Source organism: Odontesthes bonariensis, chromosome 21 (genome assembly GCF_027942865.1).
Source record: "Odontesthes bonariensis isolate fOdoBon6 chromosome 21, fOdoBon6.hap1, whole genome shotgun sequence".
NCBI lineage: Eukaryota > Metazoa > Chordata > Actinopteri > Atheriniformes > Atherinopsidae > Odontesthes > Odontesthes bonariensis.
Window position 1 is genome coordinate 7,017,307 of NC_134526.1, and position 24,095 is coordinate 7,041,401.

The 24,095-nt window shown below is 41.6% G+C and overlaps 1 protein-coding gene across 1 annotated transcript; it reads left to right on the plus strand.

Moving 5' to 3' along the window:
- The first annotated feature begins 1,089 nt into the window (after positions 1-1,089).
- Positions 1,090-23,922, plus strand: LOC142371876 (uncharacterized). The gene is made up of 13 exons (XM_075454617.1): positions 1,090-1,167; positions 13,695-16,568; positions 16,817-17,014; positions 18,394-18,492; positions 18,591-18,700; positions 18,788-18,846; positions 19,745-19,875; positions 19,973-20,107; positions 20,721-20,763; positions 20,916-20,953; positions 21,028-21,115; positions 22,152-22,347; positions 22,992-23,922. The coding sequence occupies exons 1-13, from the start codon at positions 1,116-1,118 to the stop codon at positions 23,118-23,120; spliced, it is 4,152 nt and encodes a 1,383-aa protein (XP_075310732.1). The 5' UTR covers positions 1,090-1,115; the 3' UTR covers positions 23,121-23,922.
- Positions 23,923-24,095: the final 173 nt, after the last annotated feature.

Consider the following 24,095-nt stretch of genomic DNA (forward strand, 5'->3'; position numbering starts at 1 on the left):
ACTCCATCATTTTGTGTTAAAACGATAAAATCAGTTAAATATCAGGCGAGGAGGACGTTTTTTTAAATCAGAGGCTCCTTTTTTCCACAAAAAGAAATAAAAACCTCAACATTCTTATACAGAAACATATTTTTTTATGTATTTTGTCAAGATGCGTAACAATAAAATCATGTCCAACCCTGGCCGTTTCTCCTTGGCTGAGGCACTTCTCCGCACCCCGTCTACACTGGAAAAAGTGACTTTTTGGTGAAGTAAACTCTATTAGAGTAACTGTCATCATTTCTACCTTGTATTTTTAAGATTCAGTAAGAACTAGAGCTTCTGAAGTCAAATTAAACATTTTATTAACGTAATACATGAATTATGGGGAAAGAGTAAGTTTTACTTAGGTTTCCTCATACAATTTAAATGTTTAATAGTTGTATGTACATAAACCTAGAAATACTACATAAACTTTACTCTGAAAGTGTATCGTTAAAATCTACTAAGTTACTTCATAACAGCAAATACTACAGATATATAAAATTTACTTAAGATTTTGAGTAAAATTATGTTGTTGCCTACGAAAAACAAGTAGACTTTACTTAATTTGTTTAAATAAATATAACTTAAAACTTAGATGTAATTAAGTAAATGTTACTTAATATCTTCAAAACTGTTATGTTTTATGGTAAGTAAAATTTACTTGATATTGCAGCATTAAATATTACTTAAATCATTTGAGTGCAAATACTTACAAAGGGTTTTCTAAGTAAATCTTATGAGTTGTTTTTTTCAGTGTACTTTCATGTAAACGCTGAGCTAAAAATAGACTTTATTGTACAATAGTCTCCTCTTGCATTGTTGGTGACCGGTTTACTGTCACAGCTCCGGTAAATGGGTGGAGGCGGAGCACCGCAGCTTCAGTACAGTAAGGATGAGTGACAGCAGAAGCGGCCAATCAGAGGAGGCCCTGAAGCTTTTCACGGAGTCGGAGGCTGCGGCTATAAGGTTGAGCCACCTGTAGCAGCGCGGAGGAGACGCAGCGTCTGGACCGTTATTATCACACGGAGCTTCAACACTGGCTGGCGCTCCGCACAAAAGCCGCTCTTACAACCTCCTCTCAGACCTGAAACATGTTCCTCTCTCATCTGCCGCTCGTGTTTCTCTTCGCTGCTGTCGCCAAAGGTGAGTTTGGTTTATTTCCACATAGAAAACTGACCGCATTGCATGTCCAATGGCATTTCTGCGTTAGTAAACCGCAGTTGGCACAGCTTTAATCACCACGTGCAGCTTTAAATCTGACAATATCAGACATATAAATACTCCTCTGATGTAAAAGTCCTACATTCGGAATGTTATGCAACTTTTAATTGTTAAATCTGTTACAAAAACACTAAATGCGTCATTGTAATCGGTAATATTAGTGTTAAATGTACAAAAGAATCCGTCAAAACAGAGCTTTAACACGATTTACATTCAACTTTAGGTCCTGATAATAACAAATGTAAACATTTATGAAAAATAGAAAATCTGACATATTTTGACAACCTTTTGTCTCTAATTACTGAACAATAGATATTTATTATCTACTGTATGACTGGGTTGTCAGTATATTTTAGGATGATTCTTTTTTTTAACAGAAAATGACTCATGTTTAATTTTTTTATAATCCAGTAAAATGTAGAATTAACAGGCTTTGTATTTACTACATAATAAATATGAGACATTAGACACAATGATAGAATCACAGACTTGATATAATATGATATAGTCCCAGAAAATAAGAACAAAAGACCTTAAAAAGTTGCATTAAATGAACAAATAAATGTTTTATTAAGAAAGCAGACGCGTTAGCAATGATATTCGGTATATTTTTAAAGGATTCAGCCCATTTCTGGGTGTATTTTATTCCATTCACAGCAGTTTCTGAAGAAAAAAAAAGGTTTTTGTTGCTCTTTTCACTCATAGGGGTTTTCCTGAAACAGTCTTGAACCTGACTCACTGCTCCCTCAGTGTGACTGAGGGTGGACAGACGCCAGCAAAGGAGCTTCGCTCAAACAAAAGCCGGCTGCCCGAAACGCTCCTCTCAGAGTTTACTCTGTGCCCTCTTGACAATGTGCAGAAGCTGCTTGGGGAATTTGGAGTGAATCTCCAGTGTGTGTGTTCTGTCACTAAGCCTGACTGCTGTTAAATCCGTTAGTCACCCTTTTTTATTAGCCTGAGCCGTTCTGAAGCGGGTCTCTGTGCTTCAAGCCTCCTCAAACGAAGACGGAGTCAGTCATGTGCTGGAAGCCTGTGGGCTGCGTGTCTGCCTTCCTGTCATGGGGTCGCTTGTTTAGAAAGCGTTAAACAGCAAAGGCAGGGAGTTGATAGGAGCTCCAAGTTTGAGGCGTGTGTCCGAAGAAACAGTAAAAGTGCTTGCTTTTTGATAAGAAATGTTCCACATGCCTGCCTCTCACACCTCACACTCAGTCATGACTCCTCCACATGTGGCATGTTCAGCTGGACAGTCATACTGAGGTCATAACCAGAGCATGTAAGGCGTGCCGGGGGGGGGTTAACGGCTGATCACAGGACTCTGAAGGTGACGTTATTTACCGTGACACACATGTAAAACATGTAAATTTTTTATTGATTTTTCAGAAGATACAGAGTCGTGTTTCAGAGCGTCACCCACTTCCTGCTCTCGTTGTTTCTGTGTATCACTGATTTGTTTCGCTGCCCCTCGAGCTTCCTACAATCTGCCCGACTTCCTCATTTCGCTCCCACCTGCCGGCACCTATTTACATCCACTTTTCATGCATTCTTGCTGTCGTTTCTTCTCTTTTCCGCTCCCTCTCTGTCGCTGTGCGCCTGCTGTATTCTGTTGGATTAGAACTGCTCCAGGCCAGTAAATCTCATTCTGTAATTGGAAAGCATGTGCTGGCGGAGCTTTAATTGGATATGATATGTGCAGAGGCCCTGCAAGCGAGCTCTTGCTCCAGGGAGCCATCTGTTACCTCGGAGTTACAGTAAAAGAGCTCTGTTTGCTCACATACAAAGAGCTCGTTTCTGTCTGGACTCTGCTTCCAGTGGAGACTGTCAGAGAAGCAAGGGAGGAAAAAGAATCTGCAGTGTAACATAATCAGCTGGAATATATATATATATATATATATATATAAACTTTGGTCTGCCTGAGCTGGCCTGCACATGTGTGTGTCACACGTCACTCAGAGGAAGAAGCACAATTCAGGCCAGGATGAAGTTTATGACAGTCCAGATGGATCAGAGTGAAGAGCAGCTTTATTTAGGCTCAGCCACCTTTAGCACTCGCAGCCTCCTGATACAGGCTTTTATTCTAGTATCAGTAGACTTCACATCCTCATTGACTTCCGGACCACAAAAAGTCCTTTGATAAATGAAGGTTACGAGTTTCGGTTGAATTAATTTGGAAGAAAATTTAGATTTTTCGTTAGATTTTCCAGAAACAGGTAGTAGTTATCAGGATCTACGGTTGGGCTGAAGGTCGAAAAAGGACCCAAACGCAGGACGTGAGGACAGGTGATGAAAAAGAACAAAGGCTTTATTGAAAGCCAAGCTAAAAGCGCTGCCAAGACGTGAATAACAGATGACAAACTCAAAACTCAAACAGAGCGAAGGAATAACAAACCGACTGCCTTGAAAACCAAGGAGGAGGAAATCACGAGAAAGAAAGCGACCGATACAAACAACATCCAAAGATCTGGCAAGAACAAATAAGTATCAGGTGTGGCAATCATTAACTGAAGATCAGGTGTGAACAGGAAGGAAAAAGAGTAGAGTACACATGGGGGCAAACTCTGCAAAATAAAACAGGAAGCAGGGAAAACCAAGAAAGTCAAACACTATAAGTGTGTCAGAAAAAGGGCCGTTTGTCCCAGTTTGCTCCTGTGTGCCACAATGTTTCGTCTCCTGTCAAATCTAAGGCGTTATATGGTTAATATGCAATAAAATCATTGATAAATATGTTACAGGATTTGTTTCTTCTTTAAGATAGAAAATGAGCCAAAAAGACAAATAATCCACATGTTAACACGTATCGCACCACTTTTACAGACATTTCATAATATCTGAATACATCTTTAGCTTTACAAATTATTTTCCTCTCTGCAAAGAGCTTAAACAGTGTTTAATTCTCACCCCTCAAATAGAAGATTACTTGTTTTAATCCAAAGCCTCAGATTCTCCATATGGCTGATTATTTATGCTCATTTTAACTGTCACTCTTTGCTCGCCTGCTCCTGCACCTCCGAAATAAACGTGGTTCTGTAATGTAATACACACAAAAGGTAAAAGAGAAAGTGTAAAAGCACTAAATCCGTAAAGTTCTGCCTGATCTTCACAGCAAAACTTTGGTTTCAAGGCTAAAAAAAACAACTTGTTGCATCCCGATATACAGACTAAGAACTGTATATAAAGGTTATTCTCTTATTAGTCCACTTTATTGCTGGATTTATGCATGAAATGATGACAAATAGGAATAAAATCCCAGAGATTACATTGTGAATATTCAGAAACACCTCCCATAAAATGCTGTGTGTAAAACTACATTTATGAATGAATTATCAATCAAATTTATTTGTATAGCACATTTCATGTACAAAACAATTCAAAGTGCTTCAGATAAAATAAAAGCATTGCAGCAGGGAGTGTAAGAAGCATTAAAAATGCATAAAAGAATATAAAGAGAAACAAATAAAATAATTTAAATGAATTTAAACACAAGCAACAGTCCAGATAAATTATTTAATGCATAGACACATGAGAAAAGAAATGTTTTTAACCTGGATTTAAAAATGTCTCCATTTGGTGAAAGTTTAATCTCCTCTGGCAGTTTGTTCCACTTGTTTTGCAGCATAACAGCTAAATGCTGCTTCTCTCTTATAAAGAAAAATAATACAACTGTAGATTTTTAGCACTAGTTTGCCACAAATCTAAAATGAATGAAGTCTAATGAGCAGCCCTGAGAGGAATTGTGGTGTTTCTGAGTTTTGTTGTCTATTTTGACCAGACAAACTTAAGAAGTTAAAGAAAAACTGAACATAAAGCAACGAAACATAACGCTTTAAACAACACGTCCTCAGCTTCAGATGTTTCCAAGCATCCCCCCATCCCGTGTGTTGGGACCAGGACTCTCAGCTGGACCACAGACTGTCGGTTCGTTGAGATAAAGGCTCCCTCTCTGTCCTTGTGAAGACGCTCCTGCTGACCCGGCGTCAGCTGAGTTGCTTTGATGTGCCGGTCCTCCAGCCTGCGTCTGGCTCAGCGCTGAGGTGACCTGTGTGGATCCGTCCGGCTTTGAAACACAGGAACGAGCACCTTTAAAGACCAGGAGGTCATAAATCGGCTTGTGAGAAATGCTCAGTCTCATTAGCCGGGCGGAGGGGCCCAAAGTGTGCGCGGTCATTAGCTGTGAGTTGTAGTCCAACGTGTCTTTGATCAGCTGGTTTCAGTGTCGGACGGCGTCTCTGAAACATGGAGGCCACACACATCTGAGGGGCTCCTCATGGCTCCTCTGTCCTTAATGAAACCCTGCCCTGTCGGGTCACAACCTTTCAGTTCACGTCCTGCTCTGTGTGCAGGATTTAATCTGGTCCCTCTCTCATGCTTTACAGCTGGATGTGATAGGGAACTATCTCAGGAATGCACCGCTGAACAATATATTGGACATATCTATATTTATCTAGGGCTCTCTGGGCCGTTGGGGAATGCATCTGTATGTCAGGAGTTATCAGAATTTGACCAGGTTTTATTCTGTAGGCGTGGCAGTGTACACAGGAAGTTGAGTGAGTTTGGGGAACTGGATCAGATCATAAGTAGGTGCTTCACAGGAGTGCTATTGTGCTGCATGAAATAAATCCCCCGTGCATCGCGGAGCTGAAGCACAAGCCTGGCTCTGTGTCCGTTTCTGCGACTGCCATTGATTTAAAGTGAGGCCGAGCTTTGACAGCTGGAGGCAGATGTCTCTTTGGCAACAGATACATCCCTTCACGGCACTCGTTTTATTTCTGCGTTCGTATTGAGGCAGATAGGCAGCGTTCAGCGACAGTTTCTAAGTCATCCTCAGTGGATCTGAGGCAAAGCCGGACCTTCTTACCCACATCCTCATGAGTGGGTGTTCACAGTTCGACCTTAGACCCACTTGTCCACCTGCCCGGCCCAGTCATCTCTTTTGTGTCTGTAGGAGATTATCCGTCTGTAGGTTAAATCCTTAAAGCCAGGGCTCTCAGTTGGACGAGCAGCGCAGAGTGTGCTCTTAATTACTCCGCAGTCTCCATATCGTCACACAAGCTATCTGCCTGTGTGCTTTGTCTTTGGGGGCTTCATAGCCCTTATGGGGGACTTCATTAGGATACATGACGTCACAGTCAGAAAACAAGTGTTAGGCTAACCTGGAGTTCAAGAAATGATGCGGTCTGCGGTGAAGTGGGAGAGCTGAAACGCTCAGCCGTCTTCGTGACTGCGAATGCTTGCTGTTCTCATGCACTTCCTCTGTAACGGACATTCTCGTGTTAATGCGAATGGAGAAGCAGCTGAGGACAGTGGAAAGTGAACCACAGTGTTTATTTGTGTTAATGCTCGCGTAAACCCTGTTATCTCAGCCCTCCTGTCGCTTGTCACTTCCCCTCGTCTCCATATATGCATTCCAGACTTTTATAATTTGATAATCATGTTCTGTTATTCTTAGCTGGACTCTTTATGATGAAGTATCAGGAAACTTTGCATAGCGTCACAATGACTGGATCTCAGCCTCAAAGCACAGGAGCAACCAGGAAGCTCAGAGCAATGGAAATAAAACTTTATATCTTTATTTTCATTATAATCTGTGTTGTTCTGTGAATCACTGTAAACAATACTGCTCTGATACCAGTATTCAAATTAGATGTGTCACAGATATAATCCTCGGAACAAAGGCCTTTCTTCCTCCCTGTTGTGCTGTTGAGATGGTGGTCTTAGATTTAGTAGAATGACTCCGTGTAAGGGCTGCACAATGTACTGAAAATGTTTCATCGAGATATCAAGACACACCATATCAGTACCAAAAAAGAGTCCTTTTACCGTAATAAAAGGCAGGGTGTGCACTTTTTCATGGCAGACTTTTCAATATAAGAACGAGCGCATATTTATTCATGAGGCCTGCGTTCCAGTTTAACCTCTGGTCATCACACACAGGAGCAGAAGTGGAATACAGCCTTCACTGATACACCTGAAACAAACCTCCCACACCCAAATGCTTGTTTCTATATCACATGCCATACTGTACGCCAATATTGAATAATGATAACGCATATTTCCTCATATTGGACAGCCTGACTTCTTATGTCATTGTGCAAACGAAAAGGCAGAAAGACTCCCAACCTCGTTTTGAGCTGAGTGCATCTGCTCCAGTGTAGCTACAAAGCCTCCAAAAATGTACCAAAAACTTGCATCAGATATTTTTAGATCAGATACCTGTGTTTTCTTATCGTGTTGTGTCACACATGCTTTATAGAAGTGGACAGAGACATTTAGCTGCTCACATTCTCCCTCATGCCCTCAGATTTACATTTACGTTTACTGTGTGAACATCTTTCGAATGTTCCAGCTCAAAGGAATTGTGGGATTATGCAGAAATGACAATTTGATTGGACCACAAAATGACTGATTTGAGCCTTTAAAGGGACAATAAAGTGAATCCTTTAGGAGAGATGATAGACTGAACCGTTTCAGGAAAGTGAAGCACATTTGAGTTAAATACGTACTGATTCAGATGCCAAACAGACTGCATGTTGTTTTTCTAAGAGTCTGAGTGCAGAAATGTCATGAAAGCAAAACTTCCAAGGCTGATGAGTGCATCATAAACGGGTGTTTTCCCCTTTAGTGTCTCGCTATATAACTCATCAGTGCTTGCAAGGCAGACTTAGAAAACTGAATACTTAGATGGGATTTTAATCAAACTTAGAAAAACACTTCTGATTCAACCATTGGAAACTGATTGATCCTATTATTTAGGATGTTTTCATTTCAAATGAAAAAGGTTTTGTGTCTGATTCTTTAATAGCTGATTTAATACTGATGCTTGGTCAGGAGACCTTCATTTGTTTTCAACTTGCAGGTTTCCCCTTTACCATCACTTCCCTACAGACAGGGGACTGCTCGACAGCTGCATATTGCCAGTTTCACTCTTACCCAATACTTTATGGTGACAGGAAAACATCATTCTATGAAGCTGGCTTTTCAACAACAGAGGATGAGGATAGTGACCCGATTCCCAAGCGTGAGCCTCATGTTTGAGTCCAACAATAAATCTGCTGTTTTTCACTTCCTTTTTATCCGTCTTTGACTTTCTTCAGTCTACTACTGTTCAATGGTGTTATACAAAGATATTTGGCTGAGATGAAAAAATATCGTGGTTAGGCATTTGAATATACAGTGAAATACATTTTATTGGTAAAGGTTTTGCTGATATTTTTATTGCTTTGGTGAGACAGAACTCGACTGTTCAGGAAACCCCACAAGTCAAAAAGTGACGTTTTCGACCCTCCTGACTAAAGGCTCTAGCATGGTTGCTAGAGCCTGCTAGCGCGAGCGGTGTTGATGACGTCACGAGTTCGTGCCGGCTATATACGGTGGCGCAAGTCGATGCACCAGTAGTTGCAATTTTCTCCGTCACAGAGGTGGCGCTGCTACGTGAAGGTTACCGCTACTCTACAACCACGAAAGTGGAGAAGAAAACAATGAAGAGCAGGAACACTGTCATTAATGATACTGCTGCAGTATTCGGATCATTTTAATTTTTTAATTCAGTCAATAGAGGTGAAGGTTTGAAGCCCCCGGCATCAACAGAGTCCCTGCCCTCTTCTTTGCCTTCACGTATCTGTCCCGTAGCTTCTTCCACAGATTCTTACAGAACTCTCCCTCTTTCCCCAAAGTTCTGCCAATCTCTGTCCACCAGTTTTGGGAGTTTACGTGCTCCCTGTGCTGTTTCACTGCAGTTTCGTACAGCTGCCTGTACAAACGCACCTCCTCACTGAACCGGTCTCACATCGGTCCATCCGGTTCGTTGTTCTCGGCGCAGCCAAGTTACAAAAATCGACTGGTGCACGACAACGCGCTGCGCCGTCTTTTCAAGGGAAGCGCCATGCCTGAAACGTCATTTTGACGTCACGGTCCGCCACCGCCGTGACAGACGCGTCAACTATAACTCCAGCTTAACCCTCTAACCGCCAAAGTTTCAGAATTGCGACATTACGTCAGCATAAACAAAACAGTCTGTAGATAAAATAAACGGGCTTTAAGGTGTTCAGTCCTCCTACCACTAGTTGGCAAACATGTTACCCTTTCAAACAAGACCAAGCTCACGTCATTTTGTAGTCATTTTGTAGTCATTTTGTAGTTCACAGTGTCTATATAAGGCAGTGCAAAAAGCCACGCGAGCTCAGATACGGAAGTAGTTATTCAGAGCTTTTCTGTAGAGACGTGCGAGTCGAATTTTTATTGTCAGCGAACTATTAGTGAGTTTTTAACACCATGGCTTGTAAGAAGTTGAACCGTGCGGAAGTATTGAGCATGCTATTTGCCGATTCCGACTCCGAAGGAGAGTTTTTACCTCGTGAGGAGGAGGATCGGACGAGCACTCATGCTTCCCACGGTGAAACTTCCGAAGGCAATGGTGCCGGCATGCGAAGCGAGGCTGTTCTCCAAGCACACACACACACTCCAACTCATTCGGTGCCATTATCCAACCTCAATGGAGTGGGTGGTAGTGGGGAACGCGGTCGCAGTGTCCGTAGAGGTGTTGGTCGAGGAATCAGGGGTGGGAGAAGTGGGTCTGGTATCTCTAGCATGCGCTCTCTCCACCCAGCCCCCGGTGGTGCGGTGGTCCGTTTTCACCACCGTTTTCACGTTTCACAATGTGTTGTCACCTGTTTTAGTGTGTGTTTCTGCTATATGATGACATTTTACCACTTGTTTTATTATTGTATTCCTCATTCCTGATCATTGTGAATAAGGTTGAACAGGTTAAAAAAAATAAAAGATCAATTCAATGTCTTCCACTTCTTGCATGTGTTTTCCTACCCTATGGTAATGATGACAGTATTTTACCACTTTCTCCTGTTTTATTGTTGGTTTCCTCCTTATGAATGATGGTAAAAGACAGAAAAATGAAAATAAGTTCAAACATCAAGTCAATATCCACCATTTCCTGAAAAAATATAGGCAACTTTTCGCATGTGTTTTCCTACTATATGGTAATGATGATATAGTAATATTTTACTACATTATTCTGTTTTATTGTTGCTTTCCTGTTCCCTGATCATTATAGATGATGATAAAAAGACAAAAAGAAAAAAAAAGTTTTAAAAAAACAAGTTCATAATCACTCAATTCCAATATTTCCTGAACATAATGAGATTCAAAATGGCTGCCACCTGATGACGTCATAATATGCAAATTAGATCAATAATTTCATACCCCACATAAACTATGGATCATGGGCAACATTTTTCTAATGTACAGTAGGCATCTATCTTTAACCCCCTTTCAGCCACCAGCTTTTGAAATATTAATGTCAAAATCCAGTATTTTCAAAAAACAATCTTGGCGCCTAAAGGGTTAAGTGAGAATGGGCTGCATTATTGATCATCATACTATTTATTAGGGCTGTAGCGATACACTAATCTCACGATACGATACACGATATTCAGCCAACGATAAATAAAGTAAATAAATAAATAAAAATCGATACTCGTGGCTGAAAAATCGATACTTTATCGGGAAGCAAAATATCGATATATATCGCAGTATCGATACAATTGCTCAGCCCTAGTGTTTATATGAATTTCTAATGCTTGAACAGTCTTATAAATAAAGAAATAGTCTTATCTGCTTGCAGGTAAGAAAGTATCTTCTATATCAATGCATGCATGAACTTAATGATGCATTTCATCTGAATCAGGTGTGTTGAAGCAGGGAAACATCTTAAACCTGCAGGGCAGCAGCCCTCGAGGACCAGGTGTGGGTATCCCTCTTCTATATTATGGGAACCAAAATACAGATGACAATTCCCTCAGTTTTCATTAAGTAAAAGCCTTTATTGTGATTAGTTTTACTGCATCATCAGTCAAAACTGTCAGGTTTCAGCACACACACACGGGGCAGATCACATTACAGGGTAATACTACTAATTTTTTGAAAAGTAAAGCCCTTCCACTGCCGTCACTGAGCATACAGATGTAATACTGGCATACCTGTATAGTGTGGCGCTGAGCTGCTGCGGTGGAAAAAAGAACCGCCCACATGACTAATCTACAGGATGGAGCGCAAACTGAAACCAGCTGCTTAGGAATTTAAAAAATGCTAAAATGTGATTACGTTTTATGCTGATAGAACACAATGCTGTGGCATTTTATTGAGCCAAAGTTATGCATGCATGAAGCACACAATGAAATACTTAACCTTCAAGTCTGGCATTCATGGAAACTCACAGGTCCTTGCTAACGAAACACGGAGAGCGAATGTAATGGACTAATCAAAGCAGGGTCAGCGAGATCTGATCTAAGAGGTTTTTCATTAATCTCAGTCTCTGGTTATCCAGTAAGATTAGTCTGATGTATTTAGATGTTAATCTAGAGGAGTTTGTCTCAAACTGATACATGTGTTTTACGGCAACAATCCCACGCTGGGTTGCTTCATATAGAAATACCGAACAATGCCGCTCCTTTGCCGCTCCTTTGATTTACGACCTTCGTCTCAGAAAATGAATAATTTCATTTTTTTCATCTGGTTTCACCTCCTTATCTTTCATCTTGATTGCTGAATCTCTTATTCCACTCCCTTATTCTGTTATTTTTTAAGGTGGGTACAGGTGTGTGTGTTTGTACATTAAGTACATCATGTCCATGAAGGGTGTGTCAGGAGCCTTTTATTTTTAATCTCTAAAGGAGTCTTGGTTTCTAAGTGATAACGATGTTATGCCACCCAGGCCCTTGTACACAATGAATATAATCAGATCAAGCTCAGGATCTGATATTAATCTTAATTTTTTTCTCCACTTCCTTGGAGAAAAACCTTGTGAGAGGCCGTCCATTCATCAAGCTCTCTGCTGAGGAGCTGATGTAAACAGGCTAAGCTATTATCGAAGACCTCCTGCTGTTTGTAGCACTCCTCAGGCTGTCCTGTGGCCTCCTCTGTTCTCCCATAAACACAAATAAAAAGTCAGCTAAATGGGAACAGGCGCCACAGCAGCAAACTGAACAAACACAAGGCAGCCCTATCCTGTTAGCTGCTCCGATGAAGTTCGTAGCACTTATTACTCACATTTCCCATGTTGTAAACAACCGTCATTTACTGCAGCTCTTATCATCTGACTCAAAGCTTCTGTCAACTTTTCTGCACACGCTCAACAAACAGCTCTGCTGCCCTCTGTGATAACAGCTGAAACTGTTACTGAAACTGAGCTGTTACAGACACATTAGTGCTTCTAATCATTTCCAATGTAGGTTTGGGATTTTCACATGACGGAACGGAGATAAAGTGGATATCTAATTCAGCTTTAATCGCAGACTGATCAAGTCACACTTTTGCTTAAAAATATGTTTAATTACGCACTCATTTATAGTTTTAGAACTGCAGTGAAAATACAAGAAAACAGTCAAATCTGCAGTACGTAGCATCAGAGATGGGACCAAGTCACACATGTGCAAGTCTCAAGTCTTAGCTTTCAAGTCTCAAGTAAGTCCCAAGTAATTTTTTTTGGGCAAGTCAAGTCAAGTCACCTTATTATTGCAATTCTACCTGCAGAATCTGATCTTAATAAAGTGAAAAGACAAGATAACTGTCAGTAAACATCATTGGCCAATGTGACCAACCTGTCCACCCCGTATCATATCAAGCTAACGTTAGCTAACTACCGACTAGGCTAACAGGATAATATTAGCTAATTTGACAAGCACTTACTGGTTAGAATGGATCTTCAAATGACGAACAAAGTTCGAAGTTATGCTAGATGCTTAACACTCAAGTCATTCAAGTCATCGTGTCTCAAGTCAAGTCAAGTGCCGAGTCTTTAACTTCCAAGTCTGAGTCGAGTCTCAAGTCTTTTATTTTTTGTCAAGGCACAAGTCATCAAAACAGCAACTCGAGTCGACTTGAGTCCAAGTCACAGTGACTTGAGTCCCCATCTCTGCGTAGCATAGTTGGACACCTAATCTAATATTCATACTTATGTGATTTGTGACCATTTGAAGCATATATAATGATGTGGAAATATTTGCTAATTAGTGTTGCTTTGCCTTGCTGATGCATCACTGAGCTGTGACATTGGTGTAACATCTACTTCTGTATTATTGTAACATCTACTTCTGTTTTAACAATGGATCAGATGACTATTTATCTTTGAAAAATGTTACTTGTGGTGAATAACTCATGGACAGCTTCAGCTTCTCGACTTTACTGTTTTTCTTATGTGTCTCTACAGTCATGGTAATATCTTCGGCAGTATCAGGCAGCTATTTTCACAGATAAACTCCAATAATTTAAATAGGCAATGCACCAAAGACCAGAAAACAGCCATTTTGCTCATGCATTCAATCTTTTCTCTACCAGTGACTTGCATTAAGATATTTTTAACTTCACAACAGTTTAACCAGTTTCTGTCCAGAGGAGAGACGGCATTGAGCTGATTAGCTTTTGTCCTTTTGTTTCAATTGCAGGAATGACAACAGTGGAGTCGAGTACACTTAACGTCACAACTGGTGGAGAAATACCAGGTGCAACTCCTACACCTTTGCTCATGACGACAAGCTCAAATTCCAACAGCAGCCACACAGCAAGTAACGTAGCTGACTCTCCCTCAACGCCAACGTTTAGTGGAACAACCTCCTCTGCAAGGCCAGAGACAAGCGATCCCACAGCTAGTGAGACTGCCGATGCAACCACCGCACCCACTCCAACTGATCGCACAACCACTCATGCATCATTCACAGTCACAAAAAACACAACTTTAAGTACAGGGATCAAACCCACAATCACTGACATGACTTCAAGTGTGCGGATCACACCCACAAGAGTTGACAGGCTTACAAGTGCGCGGATCACACCCACAAGAGGCGACAGACTTACAAGTGCGCGGATCACACCCACAAGGGGCGACAGACTTACAAGTGCACGGATGACACCCACAAGAGGCGACCGACTTACAAGTGCACGGATCACACCCACAATAGGAGACAGAACAACAAGTGACATAACCATACCGACAAGCAATGACACAACTTCAGATGCACTGATCACTACAGGCGCATCAGTTGCAGCTACAAGTAGCAATGCTACTACAAGCACACAGATCACATCCACAAGTAACAACATGACTACAATGACCGAGTCTACAAACAATGACACAACTTCAAATGCACCAATCACACCCACAAGTGAGAGCGTAGCTACAAGCAACGATGCTACTACAAGCATTAATGCTACTACAAGCAGCAATGCTACTACAAGCACACAGATCACATCCACAAGTAACAACATGACTACAAGTGCAATGACTGAGTCTACAAACAATGACACAACTTCAAATGCACCAATCACACCCACAAGTGAGAGCGTAGCTACAAGCAACGATGCTACTACAAGCATTAATGCTACTACAAGCAGCAATGCTACTACAAGCACACAGATCACATCTGCAAGTAACAACATGACTACAAGTGCAATGACCGAGTCTACAAACAATGACACAACTTCAAATGCACCAATCTCACCCACAAGTGAGAGCGTAGCCACAAGCAACGATGCTACTACAAGCATTAATGCTAACAATGTGACTACAAGTGCAATGACCGAGTCTACAAACAATGACACAACTTCAAATGCACCAATCACACCCACAAGTGAGAGCGTAGCTACAAGCAACGATGCTACTACAAGCATTAATGCTACTACAAGCACACAGATCACATCTGCAAGTAACAACATGACTACAAGTGCAATGACCGAGTCTACAAACAATGACACAACTTCAAATGCACCAATCACACCCACAAGTGAGAGCGTAACTACAAGCAACGATGCTACTACAAGCATTAATGCTACTACAAGCACACAGATCACATCTGCAAGTAACAACATGACTACAAGTGCAATGACCGAGTCTACAAACAATGACACAACTTCAAATGCACCAATCACACCCACAAGTGAGAGCGTAACTACAAGCAACGATGCTACTACAAGCATTAATGCTACTACAAGCACACAGATCACATCTGCAAGTAACAACATGACTACAAGTGCAATGACCGAGTCTACAAACAATGACACAACTTCAAATGCACCAATCACACCCACAAGAGAGAGCGTAACTACAAGCAACGATGCTACTACAACCATTAATGCTACTACAAGCAGCAACGCTACTACAAGCACACAGATCACATCTGCCAGTAACAACATGACTACAAGTGCAATGACCGAGTCTACAAACAATGACACAACTTCAAATGCACCAATCACACCCACAAGTGAGAGTGTAGCTACAAGCAACGATGCTACTACAAGCACACAGATCACATCTGCAAGTAACAACATGACTACAAGTGCAATGACCGAGTCTACAAACAATGACACAACTTCAAATGCACCAATCACACCCACAAGTGAGAGTGTAGCTACAAGCAACGATGCTACTACAAGCACACAGATCACATCTGCAAGTAACAACATGACTACAAGTGCAATGACCGAGTCTACAAACAATGACACAACTTCAAATGCACCAATCACACCCACAAGTGAGAGTGTAGCTACAATCAATGATGCTACTACAAGCACACAGATCACATCTGCAAGTAACAACATGACTACAAGTGCAATAACCGAGTCTACAAACAATGACACAACTTCAAATGCACCAATCACACCCACAAGAGAGAGCGTAACTACAAGCAACGATGCTACTACAAGCATTAATGCTACTACAAGCACACAGATCACATCTGCAAGTAACAACATGACTACAAGTGCAATGACCGAGTCTACAAACAATGACACAACTTCAAATACACCAATCACACCCACAAGAGAGAGCGTAGCGACAAGCAACGATGCTACTACAAGCATTAATGCTACTACAAGCACACAGATCACACCTACAAGTGACAACGCAACACAAATCACAACCACCAGTGTTGATGTGACTACTAGTGCATGGAGCAGCACAACTCCAATCACCCCTGCCCCAAGCACCAATACAACTACCACCATGCTATCTACAGACACAGGCAACACAACAGCTGTAATTACAGCCACTACGCAGCGAGGCAGCACCACAACTCCAGCAGTCACGCTAACCAGCAACCTCACAACTACAAGTTCAGTGCCAGTTGAAAGCTCCACCGCTGAATTAACTACAGCTTCACTAACAACCCATACTAACAGTTCTCCTGAGTCTGGACCCACACCTCCTTCATCTACCTCCATCTCTACCTCTGGCTCTCCCCCTCCAAGCACCACCCCAGGCAGTAGCACCACACCCCCCACTGGAAATGCCACCACCATAAGTCCTCCAACAGCAACATCAGGAGGTAACACTAACCGCATGAGAAATGCCTACGTGGCCTCTTAGAATTAATATACTGTAACGTGGGATTGAGTTCAGTGACTAAACCTGCATTTTCATGACATTCCCTTGATGAGATATTTTACCAATAATTAGGCATGTTATGATACATTGTGTTTAATGGCAACCCTTTTTGCAGCTTTACATAGGAACATGCTGTATATATACTATATGCTTACATGTTGTTGGGCTGATTGTGTCTTGCTTTGTAAGATATAGTGACTGGCCTCACTACAGAAACCACAGAAACTCATTCAACAACAGCCTCACACACTACCACAACCAATCCGACCTCCAACACCTCCATCCCCACCACCAGTACTACCATTATTCTCACCACCCTGCAGCCAACCGTGAGCACCACCGACAGCTCCACCACAGCAGCCCCGCCCAGCCCCGGTCCAGTCATAGGTTTGTACTTTTCTGTCTGTGTCTTTGCCCCAAGAAAGCTTTCATTTTATAATTATTATCATGCTATCTATAGAAATCTTTAGAAAGCATTTTGCTGTCAGACTCATTGACCTTGAATTACACTCAAAGTAGGAGTGAAGAAACAGTAAAACTGTACAACACTGCAGTGTTTTTATTTGATCAGCTTAGATCAAATCACAAAATTATCACGTGTATTATCAGCACAATAGTGTTTTTCCTTCTTTTGGTTATTGTGATACATGTTTATGTATTTTCTTATGCACAAATTAAATACAACAGAATGTTTAATTGATCGTCTCAGTCGCCTTGTGAAAAATGTGGAGCTTTCAGCAACAGCTGTTTTTCTAAATTTTTCTGGACAGAAATTGTTCGTGAGGCACATTTCCATTCACTCGTTTGTGATTTATAAGACTGTATCTTTGGCCACATGTGAAAAAAAAATGGGGAAATTTTTAGTAAATTAGTTTCATGTTTACATTTCCGTATATATGTGATTATACTGATCAGCCATAACATTAAAACTAGGGCTGGGCGAGTTAACTCGTTATCATCGCGTTAACTCATTAATTATTTAACGCCGACAAATATTTTATCGCGCAGTAGCGCAGGTTTTATTATTTATTTTATTATTGTAAAAGTCTGTTGCTCACAGGCTTTTATTTTGTAAAAGTCTGTTGCTGTCTGCTGTGGAACCAGAAAAGAAAGTAATTGGTGGATCCACCAAACATGGAGAAGGGTACGGAACTGCGATTAATCAGGGAAATCATGTGATTAATTAGATTAAAAATTGTAATCGTTGCCCAGCCCTAATTAAAACCCAGACAAGTAAACTGCTCATATGGTACAATGCAATATTCTGCTGCTTCTTAAACATTTTAGCTGAATGGTCACGCCCTCCCCCCTCAGCCTCCCCCAAACTGAACAGCAGTGGGCCCGACAAAAACTCCTTACAATGGGCTCAAAGAATAAGACAAAGAGTCTGAGGTGTTCGTCCCACCTCCAAACTCCACAGAAACCAACCTGGTGGGATCTGGTAGCATTTGCAGGAAGCAGTTCCAGTTCCAATGCTCAGATTTCTGTTGTTCCCATGTGCACACTTCTCAATGAGTCTAAATGCATTTTTTAGTTTTTAAAATGTACCATTTAAAATTCCCATGAAACAAACCTTGATGGAAACGTCTCTTACTTTGACAAACATGTGTTTGCTGCATGTTGAACAGAGGGAGGATGATAGTGAACAGTTCGTGTGAACAGAAACTCGACTGGAGACGGATGACAATTTATCCACATTTGTTTCATGATTTAAAGAGTAACGTCAGTTTCTTTATGAACGTTTTTTCCCTTCTGTCTTTCATTAGTGTGTCCTGCCTTCCCGTGTCCTCTGAGAAGTGTCTGTCTTAACGGCACTTGTCAGTGTCTCACTGGCGGCTACCTGCTGAACGGACTTTGTGCACCTGGTGAGAGCACAACACGTATCCTCCATCACTACAGATGTTATAGGTGTGCTGGTGGTGAGATTATTCCCTCATATTCTCTCCCTCTTCTCTTCACTCAGCCCAAGTGTTCCCAGGCACACTTCATGTCGGCTCCTTGACATTTGAAGATGAGATGGCCAACAGGTCCTCAGGAATTTTCCAGCGTACAGCAGCCGATATCTCAGCAGCAGTAAGTTGTGAGGTCATGACGCATGTTGAGCAGCTCTTCTCGTTGCTCCATTCTTGCTCATTAAATCGTGTTTGTTCTGTTTCATAGTTGGGAGAAGTCCTTAAAAACCAGCCGGGCTACATACGGACGGATGTGGTCGAGCTTCGGTGAGTATTTCTTTCTTGATGCTGCTGCACAAGGACGCTATGCCTCATATTATAAATACGTCTCAGCGAGGGATGGGAATTGATAAGATTTTTACGATTCCAATTCCATTACATTTCCATTTTCGATTCTGCTTAACGATTCGGTTCTTTATCGGTTCCCTTATCGATTCTCATTTGGAGAAAAAGGACAACAAACCAGTTGATTAGCATCAACTTTGGTTAGTTTAGAAGTAACACGAGTCATGACCTTACAAACCCAACAACGGTGAGGTCCACATTGGTCTATCCTGGCCTGGGTAATTTAACTCTTCCCTGCTCTGGCTCTGAGCCAGTCAGGCTCTGTCTCTCATGATTTCATCTAAATGTAATGCCTGAGAAGGCATTCATTTAACCTTAACCGTTACTAATAGCAGGTTTTACAATGAGGCAAATGGCGCTAACATAATAGGCAGTGTTAGTTAGTTAGTTAGTTAGTTAGTTAGTTACCTGCAGTGTTAGCCGAGGACATGCTAACGTTGCCAACGTTAGTCCGGAGCAGATCGAAAACACGACATTCATTCATAGTTATTGCATGTTGGTAGTATTTCCTCCCTTTGGTGAAATATTCACTTTGCAAGTTGCCTTGTTGTCGTCTTTTTTAGGGATGTGTAACCAAACTTTCGAGCGTTTGTACCGCTTGGCGCCATGTTTACTGTTGACTTCTGGGTGCACTGGACTCATCACGCAACGTTGCTTGGTGACGTCATTCGCGCCCACTGGAATCGATAAGGGAATCGTTTGCAAAATCGCCAAACGATTCCAAGGAATTGAAACACTGGGAACCGGTTCTCAACAAGAACCGGTTTTCGATTCCCATCCCTAGTCTCAGCTCTGTTGGTGCTTTTCTGTGACCCTTCAGATCTGGAAGCGTGGTTGCAACGGTGAATAACATCTTTGAAAACACTGACGCCACTGAAGAGTCTGTCGGTGAGATAATTAAAGCGGCTTCATCCACCTCTACGGGTTTGCTGAGCAATACTACATTCACAAGTAAGAATAGACTACGGGGAAACAAACGCATAAAGGCTTAATAACTCCAAGTAGATAATTTTTCTCTTATGTTTGCTTTGCACTCACTCTTTCTCAGGTACAAGGCTGTGTGAGCAGGAGCCTCAGCCTTGTGATGTCTCCACTTCAAAGTGCACAAACGTAAATGGTCGGCCTGTTTGCGCCTGTGCAGAAGGCTACGTCTCCAACGTCTACTCAGACAGCAGCTGCAGAGGTAGTGTTTCTATCGTGTCATTTATGTTTACGTTTTCAAGCCTTTCCAGCATTCTGCTTCCATGTCGTCATAAATGATTAAAGTCTCGTGTATGGTCTGTAAGAGCGGACGACCTGCAGCGTCTTAAAATAGGCCGAAGTGACTTTTTTTCTCGAGTCAAGAGAAGTGTAACAAAACCTTCTTATCCCCACTGAAATGCTTGTGTGTGGGAATGAGGATGGAAACAACGGGGAGTGAGACTCACAGACAAGGTCAAGAGCTGTAGCCTTTTTTCCTCGCTGAACCCTGACCCTATCTTCATTTATCTCTCTAATCTATTTCTTTTTAACTGGGGTGTTACCCCGGAAACGTGCAGAGGAATCAGTGCTTTGCCTCTTGTGTGCAGGGTTGTGACCAAGGAGATCAGCTGCAGGAAAAGCTATGAAAGAATAAGCTTAAAACAAATGCTGCCTACAGTTCCTTTTACCAGGATGAACATAATGTACTGTGATGTGCCTGTTTGTAATAGCCGTCGTTTGCTGAATGTGCAGCCGAGCGTGGAGTCTAAAACTGAAGCTTGTTATGTTCTCGTTTCTTTGTACCAAACCTCGTCTTGCTGTCTTTCTTTTTGTAGCCTGTCCAAGTGGGCAGAAAGCAGTTGGAGAAACGTGCCAGCCGTGAGTACACTCACTTTTAACTTTGTGGCTGGTGTGGGGTGTGTCTTTGTGCGTGTGCTGCATGTTAGTGTGAAGTTAACGGCTCCCCCGTGTGGATTCACTGCAAACATCCACTAAAATGTTGCATCAAAAGTGTCTGTATTTTCTTTCAGGTGTCCATTTGGGTACGCCGGCTTCAACTGCAATGACGGTAAGTGATTTCACCATTTCAGTTGGAAAGTGAGGCTGCAGAAGTCTTCATGTGTGTTTGACTGTGTCCTACAGGGGCCCTGCTGGCAGTGGTGATCGTCTCCTGCGTACTTGGAGGAATTCTACTCATCCTGGTCCTGGCTTTGCTCATTTACTGCTGCTGGTGAGAATATTAAACATTACTTATCTACTAGGGCTGGGCGAGTTAACTGGTTATTATCGCGTTAACTCTCTAATTATTTAATGCCGATAAATATTTTATCGCGCATTAACGCAGGTTTTATTTATTTCTTAAATTTTTTTTTCTTTTTTTTACAAATTTAAAATTTTTTTGGGGGCTTTTGTGCCTTTAATGGATAGGAAAGTTCAGAGAGACAGGAAGCAGGGGGCAGAGAGAGGGGGAACGACACTCAGCACAGGGCCGTCCGATGCGGAACTAGAATTTTATTATTGTAAAAGTCTGTTGCTCACAGGCTTTTATTTTGTAAAAGTCTGTTGCTGTCTGCTGCAGAACCGGAAAAGAAAGTAATCGGCGGATCCACCAAACATGGAGAAGGGTACGGAACTTTTACTCGGCCGTTTTCATTTTAAAGTTCTTCCAGACGGCGGAGTCAACAGAACCAAAGTCATCTGTAAACACTGCCAAGTTGAATTGTCTTCTCAGCGTAGTAGTTCCAGTCTAAAATATCACTTAAAGGCAAAACACACAACTGATAGCAGCAAGTCATTCAAGGAAACAGACAGTGGAGCGAGGCTTCTACATAAAAACTACAGAAAGATGCTGATGTTAAAAGTGTGTTTGCACAACAAATGTTATGGCACTTTCATTCATATGGCAGCACATTTAAAATAAAACTAAATGCTAAAAGCTAAACACTACTTTTGAATAAATTTGGGGATTTTCAGTGATTAATCAGGGAAATCATGTGATTAATTAGATTAAACATTTTAATCGTTGCCCAGCCCTATTATCTACCCTTTACTTTTCCTGTTCTTGCTGCTTTTTTTAAAAACTTATATACTTACATATATACTGTGCTGCAGATCATTAAATAATCTCGATGCTTTTTTATCTGTCGCACCCATGGTTTCACCTGTTGGGCTGGTCTCACATCTACGTCACCAACAAAGTGTCCTTTAAAGGCTTGTGAATGAAAACATTGTGACACACGTTACCTTCTCTGCTGCCTGTTTGTCAGGAGGAGATGCTCAGAGAGCAAGCCCGACTGCAGCCGCAGTCCATACTCATCAGAGGACTCTAACAAGCCCTGGCCCACTGCCATCTCCCCCATCCCGCGAGCAACCACCAACTGGGATGCCGCTCCTTCCATGGAGATGACAGAAGGGGGCAGCACCAACACCCTGGTGGACAAAAAGCATTACAGCAACGGCTTGGTGAGTTCTCACTTTTACTCTTTGTTTTTGCATTCTTCCTTATGTTCCCGATCACCCTTTGAATCTGCCTTTAGTTTGTTCAGTGTCGCCCCATCGCGTTCTTTCCACTATAACAGATCAGTGGTGTGTATGTTTTGGTAGGTTCTGCTTCTCTGTCATGTTTTTTGATCACTCCTGAGATTACGCGTATAACGAAATGTTCTAATGACCCTGCATCCTGCACCCGGTGATATGTTTAGTTCCCTGCTTTGCCTGACTCACAGTGTGTTGCTTTAGGGGTCTCTGCTGAAGCAGAAAGGATGGAAAAAGGTAAGGCCTGGCTCTGCTTTTAGATTCTGATTTTCCCCGATGCCCCCCTATTGATTATTTAGCCAGTGAGAATAACGGTGACGGTGTTTGCAGGTGTTGGGAAGCCTCATGAGGAAATCTCATGGGGCTGTCGTGGACAGCTGTCTTGTTTAATCTTCATGCTCTTCATTCTCGTCCGATGGTAGTTAGGGAGTAGCTTTAATTATGAGTCCTAATTGCTGAGTGGGGTTAACTGTGTGGATCCTTTCTTCTTTTTTGGGTGTTTGCATGCGAGGGTGCAAAGTTGCAGCTTCTTAAAGAAATGTAATAACTGTCTGCTTTTATTGACATTTCAGTCGGGATCATATGATCTCAACCCAGAAGATATGAAGACCTTCAAAGGTAAAAATACATCCCGTTACTCGTATCTGGTCGAAGGCCATGAGAATCCCTACTTCCTGCCGGGAGATGAAAATAGAAACTGAGGCGGGAAACTCTGGGACATTTCCTGAGCAGGACCAGGATATTTATCAGCATAATTCACCGTCAGAACTTGCGTAGATAAATGAGGAATCACAAAGGACTTGCTGACAACTTAACCGTAAACCAAAGAGATTAAATCGATCCCAGCAGAAACCTTTGAATATTTTTAAAGTGAGGTTGTGTGCTTCCTGTCTGCTGTTATCAAACACAACCAGTAGATGTCACTGTTGTTCATTAAATTTGGTACTATATATATATATATATATAAATATATTTTTTAAGGTTATGTTTGACTTTTTATATTTGAAAGAAATCACTCTGTAGTCTGTTAAAACGGAGCTTCTTGCTTTGCTAATTGCACTAAAGTGTGTGTTAAGTTTACCGCCAGTTTTTCTCTGAAATCAAAGGTGAATTGTTTGTGGGCTTTCTGGGGTAACTGTAGCCGTTTCTAATGGGATGATGATTTCTTACAGAAACAAATCTTGACTGACTAAAGGGGCTGGATCCCTGGTTTGGACTGTTGTAAAAGGGATTAATGCTGTAGCACTCTGACTCTGTAATTGTTGCAGCTGCACTCGCAGTATGTGCCTGTTTTAGTAGTCTTATCAGACAAATAGGAAACATGATGCAAAACTGATGATAAAAGCCTGTCTGTCAAATGTGCCAATTATCACTTGTATTAATTTCTTTTAAAGATTCTAAATGAATGTATTTATCCCGGTGTGTTTGGGGCAGTGCACAGTTTTATAAGTGGGAAGTTTTTGTAAATATTTGATCATTTGGCAGAGAATGTGAGTATGTGTGTGCAAAGGAAATAAATTAATTTAAACACAGCAGACTTGTGAATGTTTTTAACACGACAGCCCAACAGCTGAGTTTTTCACTCAGAAAGTCACACATTGCAGCAACTTTCTTTCAGTATAAATATATGAACTGATCAGAATAATGGTTCTTTCTTTAGATTTCCCTCACTTATC

Coding starts and splice junctions, on each gene's coding strand:
- LOC142371876 (XM_075454617.1), top strand. CDS start 1,116: ATGTTCCTCTCTCATCTGCCGCTCGTGTTTCTCTTCGCTGCTGTCGCC. Junction 18,847..19,744: donor ACGGATGTGGTCGAGCTTCG/GTGAGTATTTCT, acceptor GTGACCCTTCAG/ATCTGGAAGCGTGGTTGCAA. Junction 20,764..20,915: donor GTTGGAGAAACGTGCCAGCC/GTGAGTACACTC, acceptor ATTTTCTTTCAG/GTGTCCATTTGGGTACGCCG.